This window comes from Lactuca serriola, chromosome 5 (genome assembly GCF_051521515.1).
Source record: "Lactuca serriola cultivar US96UC23 chromosome 5, Lser_US96UC23_V15, whole genome shotgun sequence".
Classification (NCBI taxonomy): domain Eukaryota; kingdom Viridiplantae; phylum Streptophyta; class Magnoliopsida; order Asterales; family Asteraceae; genus Lactuca; species Lactuca serriola.
The window spans coordinates 174530572-174542050 of record NC_136412.1 but is presented as its reverse complement, the minus strand read 5'-3'; the positions used below and the strand labels follow the sequence as shown (position 1 = coordinate 174542050).

General features: G+C 32.4%; 2 protein-coding genes across 2 annotated transcripts; both read right to left on the bottom strand.

The window, feature by feature from the left end:
* Window positions 1–3160: 3160 nt before the first annotated feature.
* Window positions 3161–5121, bottom strand: LOC145049960 (uncharacterized). The gene is made up of 3 exons (XM_078998293.1): window positions 4611–5121; window positions 3293–4506; window positions 3161–3172 (listed from the first exon to the last, which is right to left on the bottom strand). Exons 1-3 carry the CDS (start codon window positions 5119–5121, stop codon window positions 3161–3163), a joined length of 1737 nt encoding a protein of 578 aa, XP_078854419.1.
* Window positions 5122–8886: 3765 nt separating this feature from the next.
* On the bottom strand, window positions 8887–11063 carry LOC145049959 (uncharacterized). The gene is made up of 3 exons (XM_078998292.1): window positions 10250–11063; window positions 9007–10136; window positions 8887–8898 (listed from the first exon to the last, which is right to left on the bottom strand). The coding sequence occupies exons 1-3, from the start codon at window positions 11061–11063 to the stop codon at window positions 8887–8889; spliced, it is 1956 nt and encodes a 651-aa protein (XP_078854418.1).
* Between the last annotated feature and the right edge of the window lie 416 nt (window positions 11064–11479).

Below are 11479 nucleotides of genomic sequence, written 5' to 3'. Positions count from 1 at the left end.
ACCAATGTCTTTTCTTTTCTTTTGGGTTGAGAACCCTTTTTTCCTTTAGCAGTTCTATGGCCAATGGCCAATCATAAATATGCCCAAAATGTGGAATTTCAACTTTGGTTGAAATATAATATCAATAATATACAAACCATGGGCCATGATAAAAATTAATGATTAGGCCCATTACCTTTTTTGCGATGTATAAGTTCCACAAACAATAACAAGAAGAAACCCTAAGCAATCTCATGTTGTTGTACGCAGCCGAGAAAATTAGAAGAAAAATCATTTAGATCGGGAAAGCGAATTCCAGAAAGGAGTAACGTAATCGATTTTCACAACCATCAATGTCGAATTTGGTAAGTTCTATTACAAGTCTAGTTTGAAGTTTGTAACGATTCAAAATTGAAAGATATATAGATGTTTGTTTCTTCTTATTTCTCAATCGCTACAACATTGATTACGACTAATATATGATTTTTAGTTTGAATTGATGTGTGAATGGAAACAATATCAAGAAATAAAACTTGTAATGAAATGAATTATTCCCTAACAAAAATGTGAAACATGGATTAAAAGGGGTTATAGAAAATATTATTCCATTATAAGGGAAAATTATGAATTAAGGTTTAGATCATATACGAATTTTTACAAACACTATTATTTTGTTAATACTATTGGAGTATCATTTTGATGATGAATCGACCATACGAACTATTATGTTATACACAACCTGATTTTACCATACAAATAAATATAATTGATAACTAACATGATTTTTTGAGACCTTTATTTTTTTTTTCAATATATAAGAACATCTGGGCTTTTTAATATATTCCCTTTTTCATAACTAAAATATCTTATATATATAGTTACAATCAGTGTACTAGCAATTCGTTTGATGATTACCTTGATACATTAAAGTCTAGACCTGTAGACCTAATCCAAAATTCTTTTTGTTGGCTTAAATATGTATATGGCAGCTTCAGTCGTCCAAGCAGGCTGTACCCAGCAACAAGGGGAAGGAGAAATGATTGATTTACCAGCTAAAGGGACAAAGTCAAATAAATACTAACATACTTTCATTTCATTTGCATTATGGTTGTAATGAGCCAAAAATACCGTTAAATTTTCATTTTCAAAACACGCAAAAAGATACAACCAAATGTTCCAAAACCAACCACAATATAAATATTCTCAACATTAGAGTAAATCTAAATAACAATGAAGTATAATAATCAAGGGGATGTTGCACGATCACGTCAGACCCTTCCCTTTGGAACCAGAAGTACCAAAAAATGTTTAAACCACAAAACCATAAGCACAAATTTTAGTGAGTTCATCAAAATAACACCTATCATACATAACATTGGGGACCGTCCACATATTTGGCCCCACCCATCATAACGGGCCCCACATAGCACACAAACAGGTCCTACCCAACAAACAAACGGGCCTGCCCAACATACATGTAATAGTCACAAAGACAACTAGCATCCTACACGATATAGTGAGAAGACTCACCTCTCTCACAAAGTCATACAAATCCTAGCTCAACGTCATGAAATAGGTGTTACAACCCACCTATGGAATTACACAACGTCACACCTTATTCTACACTTTAGAACTAGCAATTTGACCAAAAATCAACAAGGTAAAAAAGTCAACGATCAAAGTTCTTAGACGATATATACATTCTATCTTTTTGTATTTGATTTTACCCTTTACAATGTATATCCTTTCCTTATTTACAGGAATGGTTTTGTATTTATAATTGATTTTGTATACTGAGAAGAATCAATAAGGAATACCATTTTTATGTTATCAGAGCCTTGACCTAGTCCTAGCCATCGCTGCCCTCTTCTTCTCCAACATCCTTCTCATCAAACGTGGTAGCACCAGGCGAATCTTCCAATTCCGACAAGACACCATTCCACCCAACATTCACTGTCACTAACATTAAGAATGTTGTCCCTCTCATTATGAATCAAACAGACGATCAATATGCTTCATGCGTTGAACTGTTTCAAATCCACATGTGCTTACAATCTTCTTGATCACATTGATCCGAACACTCTGCGACCAATAGGCATCAACGCAGAAACATGGAATTGTCTTGATTCTATTGTTAAATAGTGGATTTACGGCACCATATCCATTGACTTGCTCCAATCGATCATGAGACTCGACACAACCGCTCATCAACTTTGGAACCGTCTTCAAGAAATTTTCCAAGACAACAGAATTACTAGGGTTGTTTATCTCGAAGAACAGTTTAATAACACTCGCTTCTCTGCGTTCTCCAATGTATCAAATTACTATGCTCGTCTAAAAAAATCTTTCAGATCAGCTCGCCAATGTCAGAAACAAAGATGGTGCTCCAGCTAGTTTCCGGCTTTACAAAAGGAAATTTCAACACCATTTCCACTGTTATTCAGCAATCAGACCTGCTACCCAAATTTAATAAAGCTCGCTCTCAACTTTTGCTTGAAGTAATGTGACATCCCAACTTCTTGGCCAGACAAGACCGATTTGTTTAAGCTTTATTTGAAAACCATAGTATCCATTTTAAAGAATAATATAGCAGAATTTGTTTCTAGAAAACATAATAAAGTTGTTATCAAAGCATTTCCGAAGAAATGAATTTTGTTTATATTAAAACATTAGGATGTCATCTTCAATACATAAACATAAGCATAAACAGATCTTACATTCATTTACGCTAATGATTTACACCTCCTTTAATCTCTCAGTGTAATGTATCTTCGTATTGACACCTATGATACAAATAAACTGAGTGGGTCAGGTTGTGAAACATGTTGAGTACATAGGGATCGAAATCTCACAATGTTATATCATATATATATATATATATATATACATATACATATATATATATATATATATATATATATATATATATATATATATATATATCACAATATATATAATTTCACCTCATATAAGCAATTTTACCCCACCCCGTCCAGGGGCGGAGCCAGGATATAAGATTAAGGGGGGCTTACATCGTAATAATATTTTAAAATATAATGTTATACCCGCATAAAGTAATAAGTCTAAATTTTTTTAAAAAAATTGACAAAGAATTAAAAATTTGTCTCCATTAGCCTGAATCTTCAAATGTTGTCAACTAACTAAAAATATTGACTCATATTCATCCATTAACCTGCAAGTATTAAAATAAGTAATTATAACATAGATACATATGGTTCATTTTACAAAATTAATATATATATATATATATATATATATATATATATATATATATATATATATATATATAAACATAAAGAAGTAGTATCTTATGCACTTTAAGTTGTGCTCGTCTTTGTTTAATGGAATATAAATCATCTATAATATCATCCGTAGGAAATGTATCAGCAATCTCCTTCTCGATGTTAACAAGCAAACAACTTTTAAGAAAATCATCATTCATGGTATTTCGAAGTCGTGTTTTCACAATTTTCATTGCTGAAAATGCTCTTTCAGATGTCGCGGTAGAAACAGGGAGAGTCAATATAAGACGAATCAATCTATCAAGCAAAGGATAAGTACTAGATTTTCCTGTTTCATGTAGGCCTCTACACAACTCAGAAATTGTAGAAGAATTTTTCAATTGTGGGTGATTTTGCACATCTAGTTCATAATGTTGTAACTCAAGTTTCAACAAATTCCTTTCGTGCTCCGTAAAGTCCATAGGATAATATGATGTTGCCAATTTACATATATCCTTAACATTTAAGGATTTTCTTGGATCTAGCATAATGCTGAGACGGAGAAGCTCTATTGCAGACTCATTAAATCTAGAGTTCAACTCTTGCAACTGACTATCAATAGCAACAATGAATACTTCAACTCGGTAGTGATGCTCTATGGTTATATTGTCTTTTTCACGACGTTGGCGAATTACATATCTATAAGTTTCATTCATGTTAGGGACAAGAATGCTATTTTTCTCACAAAAAGAAACCACTTGGTCCAAAAGCGATTGCCAACCTTCATCTCTCAACTTTTGAATCAATATTTTTGTTGTAGAAACCAAGGATAGAGCATTAACAATATCAATAGATTTTTGTTGTAAAGTTTGGCAAAGCTTGTCAGTTATCCCCATTATTTCTTTCATCATGTGCATAACAATGACCAAATCGAATGATAAGGCATGTGTAAGTGCATATGCCGCATCACCTCTTTGAGAAGATGTAGAACCTTTTATAGCAATGTCATTCAATACTATACAAGATGGACCAAACAATCTCATCAAACTGCATATTGATTTGAAATGAGAGCTCCACCTAGTATCTCCAGGCCTCTGCAATGTTTGCATTTGATTTATGCCTTTTCCACTCTCAATATCTCCAACCTCAGTTAAATGAGAAATTTCAGCAATTTGAGCATCTTGCAATTGATCATTACGTTTGGAAGAAGAAGATATGACATTAACTACAAAGTTTAAGGTTTTAAAGAAGTTATGTACCTCAGTCACATCTTTAGACGCTGCAACTAGAGCCAATTGTAGTTGATGTGCAAAACAATGTTATAATAAGCATATGGATATTCCTTTAATAATAAAGCTTGCAACCCATTCCATTCTCCACGCATGTTACTAGCCCCATCATATCCTTGACCCCGAATATCTTGAACACTAAGTTTATGATAAGATAAAGAACATAATATCTCATTTTTCAAGGTCAATGAAGTCGTATCTTTAACATGAATTAAGTCCAAAAATCTTTCTTTGACATGCCCATCTTGGTCAACAAATCTCACGACAATAGCCATTTGCTCTTTCTTAGATTCATCTTGAGACTCATCAACTATTATCCAAAATTTTGACATCCCGATTTCATCACGAATTGCTTTTTGTACATTTGTAGCTAAAACATGTAAAATTTCTTTTTGGATATCTGGTGATGTGTACTTTGCATTTTGAGGAGCATTTTCTAACACAACATCAGCAACAGTCTTGTTATAAGAAGCAAGGAACTTTATTAATTCAAGAAAATTCCCTTGATTTCTTGAGTTAGGTCGTTCATCATGACCTCTTAAAGCACATCCTTGAAACGTGAGCAATTTAATGGCTTCAATAGAAACTTTAAGGCGTAGTCTATTGTCCATAACCTGTTGAGTCGTTTGCTTCTCTATCACATTCTCTATGTGACATAATTGGTTTTTTAGATCTTCATAGCACCTAACAGAAAAATTATGCGCTGAGGATGGACTCTTACCTTCATGTACAATGAAAGCACAATATTTACCACAATTTACCTTTTTCCATTTATTAAACCCTGATACGGTAAATGTATCTGACCCGAATTTGCCAATAGGTTTTTTTATTGAAAAGGAAGCAAGGGAGGCAAAATGCAACATCTTTTTTCTCAGAATATTCCAACCACCAAAAATTCTTGAACCAAGCTTGTTGAAAACTGCGCATAGATCCTCTTGGACCACTAGGACTGAATGGATACTTTGCTTTTTGTAATTGGTATGGTCCAAGTTTAATATATAACCGTCTAATCTGATCACGCTGGTTACTTGGATAGCTTAAGATTGAAGGCCGTTCTCCTGGATCACGAATCAAAGAATCTAACATATTATTTTTTTCATGTTCAATATTATTGGGCTCTTCAATGTTACTATTCCAATCAGGGCTCATTGGCAAGATCTAAATTTTTAAGATGTGAATTTATAAATGATTTGAATTTCTAAGAGATTTTGAATTTTGAAGATTTGGATTTTAAAATGTTGTTTGGTTGAAACATCTAAATTATTATGCAAAATGATAAAAATGACCATTCCTTTCTTTATTATTTTTTATAAAATAATTGACTAAACTACTTAAATAATTATAAAAAAAAAGATATAAACACAATACAAAATCCAAATTAAAAAAGTAATAACAAATCCTCCATAATAAATAAAGAACTTTTTTGCCACATGGCATGCTCTCCTTTAATTTGACAAATGTTAATTTTTGGTGATTTTGATTTAATTTTTTTTCCACATGTCATTTTATGGGTTTTCTTATTTTATTAAAATTCATATAATATTTTAATGTCATATTTACAATAAATCTACCCTAATAAATAAGAATGACGTTGTCACATGTCATCTTCTAATGCATTATCCCACATGTCATTTTATGGTAATTTTAGATTAAATTATATACACATGTCATCTTGTGGTTTTTCATTTTATAAAATTCCATATTATATTTTAATATAATAAATGCATATTCAATTCAATAATGTAACTTTCTTTATAATTTGTATACTTCTAAATTGAATTAATTGTTTTTATTGTTTATTTATTTAAATTATTTATATAAATTTAAAAGCTAAATAAATACTTCAATTTTAATAATTAATTTTTTTTATAAATTCAAATTTTCTAAACTTTTAGATTTTCATAGTTAATTATTTTTTTGAATAAACTCATGTATCACATGGGTTTCACAACTAGTATAGTAATAAATGGATATCAATTTCATTAATGAGGTTACCTTTTAATTTCAAAAATTTTAAATTAAAGTTTATTAGTTTGTTTTGTTTATGTATTTAAATTATTTGTTTAAATTTAAAAGATTAAAAACATTTCAAATTTAATAATTCATTATATTTCTTATTTTTTATTATAAATTCAAAGTTCTCAATTGCTTAGACTTTCATAGTTAACTTTTTTTTTTTTTTTAAATTAAGTCATGTAATACATGGGTCTCACAACTATTTCATAACATATCATCATCATAAACTTCTCTCCTAAGCATCTGCAAGTAAACTCCACAGCTAGAAAGGACAAAGTCAAATAAATACTAACGTACTTTCATTTCATTTGCATTATGGTTGTAACGAGCCTAAAATACCATTAAATTTTCATTTTCAAAACACGCAAAAAGATACAACCAAATGTTCCAAAACCAACCACAATATAAATATTCTCAACATTAGAGTAAATCTAAATAACAATGAAGTATAATAATCAAGGGGATGTTGCGCGATCACGTCAGACCCTTCCCTTTGGAACCAGAAGTTCCAAAAAATGTTTAAACCACAAAACCGTAAGCACAAATTTTAGTGAGTTCATCAAAATAACACCTATCATACATAACATTGGGGACCGTCCACATATTTGGCCCCACCCATCATAACGGGCCCCACATAGCACACAAACAGGTCCTACCCAACAAACAAACGGGCCTGCCCAACATACATGTAATAGTCACAAAGACAGCTAGCATCCTACACGATATAGTGAGAAGACTCACCTCTCTCACAAAGTCATTCAAATCCCAACTCAACGTCATGAAATAGGTGTTACAACCCACCTATCGAATTACACAACGTCACACCTTATTCTACACTTTAGAACTAGCAATTTGACCAAAAATCAACAAGGTAAAAAAGTCAACGATCAAAGTTCTTAGACGATATATACATTCTATCTTTTTGTATTTGATTTTACCCTTTACAATGTATATCCTTTCCTTATTTACAGGAATGGTTTTGTATTTATAATTGATTTTGTATAATGAGAAGAATCAATAAGGAAGACCATTTTTATGGTATCAGAGCCTTGACCTAGTCCTAGCCATCGCTGCCCTCTTCTTCTCCAACATCCTTCTCATCAAACGTGGTAGCGCTAGGCGAATCTTCCAATTCCGACAAGACACCATTCCACCCAACATTCACTGTCACTAACATTAAGAATGTTGACCCTCTCATTATGAATCAAACAGACGATCAATATGCTTCGTGCGTTGAACTGTTTCAAATCCACGTGTGCTTACAATCTTCTTGATCACATTGATCCGAACACTCTGCGACCAGTAGGCATCAACGCAGAAACATGGAATTGTCTTGATTCTATTGTTAAATCATGGATTTACAGCACCATATCCATTGACTTGCTCCAATCGATCATGAGACTCGGCACAACCGCTCATCAACTTTGGAACCGTCTTCAAGAAATTTTCCAAGACAACAGAATTACTAGGGTTGTTTATCTCGAAGAACAGTTTAATAACACTCGCTTCTCTGCGTTCTCCAATGTATCAAATTACTATGCTCGTCTAAAAAAATCTTTCAGATCAGCTCGCCAATGTCAGAAACAAAGATGGTGCTCCAGCTAGTTTCCGGCTTTACAAAAGGAAATTTCAACACCATTTCCACTGTCATTCAGCAATCAGACCCGCTACCCAAATTTAATAAAGCTCGCTCTCAACTTTTGCTTGAAGTAATGTGACATCCCAACTTCTTGGCCAGAAAAGACCGATTTGTTTATGCTTTATTTGAAAACCATAGTATCCATTTTAAAGAATAATATAGCAGAATTTGTTTCTAGAAAACATAATAAAGTTGTTATCAAAGCATTTCCGAAGAAATGAATTTTGTTTATATTAAAACATTAGGATGTCATCTTCAATACATAAACATAAGCATAAACAGATCTTACATTCATTTACGCTAATAATTTACACCTCCTTTAATCTCTCAGTGTAATGTATCTTCGTATCGACACCTATGATACAAATAAACTGAGTGGGTCAGGTTGTGAAACATGTTGAGTACATAGGGATCGAAATCTCACAATGTTATATCATATATATATATATATATATATATATATATATATATATATATATATATATATATATATATAATTTCACCTCATATAAGCAATTTTACCCCACCCCGTCCAGGGGCGGAGCCAGGATATAAGATTAAGGGGGGCTCACATCATAATAATATATTAAAATATAATGTTATACCCGCATAAAGTAATAAGTCTAAATTTTTTTAAAAAAACTGACAAAGAATTAAAAATTTGTCTCCATTAGCCTGAATCTTCAAATGTTGTCAACTAACTAAAAATATTGACTCATATTCATCCATTAACCTGCAAGTATTAAAATAAGTAATTATAACATAGATACATATGGTTCATTTTACAAAATTAATATATATATATATATATATAAACATAAAGAAGTAGTATCTTATGCACTTTAAGTTGTGCTCGTCTTTGTTTAATGGAATATAAATCATCTATAATATCATCCGTAGGAAATGTATCAGCAATCTCCTTCTCGATGTTAACAAGCAAACAACTTTTAAGAAAATCATCATTCATGGTATTTCGAAGTCGTGTTTTCACAATTTTCATTGCTGAAAATGCTCTTTCAGATGTCGCGGTAGAAACAGGGAGAGTCAATATAAGACGAATCAATCTATCAAGCAAAGGATAAGTACCAGATTTTCCTGTTTCATGTAGGCCTCTACACAACTCAGAAATTGTAGAAGAATTTTTCAATTGTGGGTGATTTTGCACATCTAGTTCATAATGTTGTAACTCAAGTTTCAACAAATTCCTTTCGTGCTCCGTAAAGTCCATAGGATAATATGATGTTGCCAATTTACATATATCCTTAACATTTAAGGATTTTCTTGGATCTAGCATAATGCTGAGACGGAGAAGCTCTGTTGCAGACTCATTAAATCTAGAGTTCAACTCTTGCAACTGACTATCAATAGCAACAATGAATACTTCAACTCGGTAGTGATGCTCTATGGTTATATTGTCTTTTTCACGACGTTGGCGAATTACATATCTATAAGTTTCATTCATCTTAGGGACAAGAATGCTATTTTTCTCACAAAAAGAAACCACTTGGTCCAAAAGCGATTGCCAACCTTCATCTCTCAACTTTTGAATCAATATTTTTGTTGTAGAAACCAAGGATAGAGCATTAACAATATCAATAGATTTTTGTTGTAAAGTTTGGCAAAGCTTGTCAGTTATCCCCATTATTTCTTTCATCATGTGCATAACAATGACAAAATCGAATGATAAGGCATGTGTAAGTGCATATGCCGCATCACCTCTTTGAGAAGATGTAGAACCTTTTATAGCAATGTCATTCAATACTATACAAGATGGACCAAACAATCTCATCAAACTGCATATTGATTTGAAATGAGAGCTCCACCTAGTATCTCCAGGCCTCTGCAATGTTTGCATTTGATTTATGCCTTTTCCACTCTCAATATCTCCAACCTCAGTTAAATGAGAAATTTCAGCAATTTGAGCATCTTGCAATTGATCATTACGTTTGGAAGAAGAAGATATGACATTAACTACAAAGTTTAAGGTTTTAAAGAAGTTATGTACCTCAGTCACATCTTTAGACGCTGCAACTAGAGCCAATTGTAGTTGATGTGCAAAACAATGTTATAATAAGCATATGGACATTCCTTTAATAATAAAGCTTGCAACCCATTCCATTCTCCACGCATGTTACTAGCCCCATCATATCCTTGACCCCGAATATCTTGAACACTAAGTTTATGATAAGATAAAGAACATAATATCTCATTTTTCAAGGTCAATGAAGTCGTATCTTTAACATGAATTAAGTCCAAAAATCTTTCTTTGACATGCCCATCTTGGTCAACAAATCTCACGACAATAGCCATTTGCTCTTTCTTAGATTCATCTTGAGACTCATCAACTATTATCCAAAATTTTGACATCCCGATTTCATCACGAATTGCTTTTTGTACATTTGTAGCTAAAACATGTAAAATTTCTTTTTGGATATCTGGTGATGTGTACTTTGCATTTTGAGGAGCATTTTCTAACACAACATCAGCAACAGTCTTGTTATAAGAAGCAAGGAACTTTATTAATTCAAGAAAATTCCCTTGATTTCTTGAGTTAGGTCGTTCATCATGACCTCTTAAAGCACATCCTTGAAACGTGAGCAATTTAATGGCTTCAATAGAAACTTTAAGGCGTAGTCTATTGTCCATAACCTGTTGAGTCGTTTGCTTCTCTATCAGATTCTCTATGTGACATAATTGGTTTTTTAGATCTTCATAGCACCTAACAGAAAAATTATGCGCTGAGGATGGACTCTTACCTTCATGTACAATGAAAGCACAATCTTTACCACAATTTACCTTTTTCCATTTATTAAACCCTGATATGGTAAATGTATCTGACCCGAATTTGCCAATAGGTTTTTTTATTGAAAAGGAAGCAAGGGAGGCAAAATGCAACATCTTTTTTCTCAGAATATTCCAACCACCAAAAATTCTTGAACCAAGCTTGTTGAAAACTGCGCATAGATCCTCTTGGACCACTAGGACTGAATGGATACTTTGCTTTTTGTAATTGGTATGGTCCAAGTTTAATATATAACCGTCTAATCTCATCACGCTGGTTACTTGGATAGCTTAAGATTGAAGGTCGTTCTCCTGGATCACGAATCAAAGAATCTAACATATTATTTTTTTCATGTTCAATATTATTGGGCTCTTCAATGTTACTATTCCAATCAGGTTGTGGGTGTGTATTTTGAACATCTTCTTCAATATTATCACTAACCGGATGCAATTGTGGGTCATGCACATCCTCTGTTCGTTTGAAAAAAGAATCGATAGTTCTTTTCTTGCTCATTATTTATCCTATAAATTTA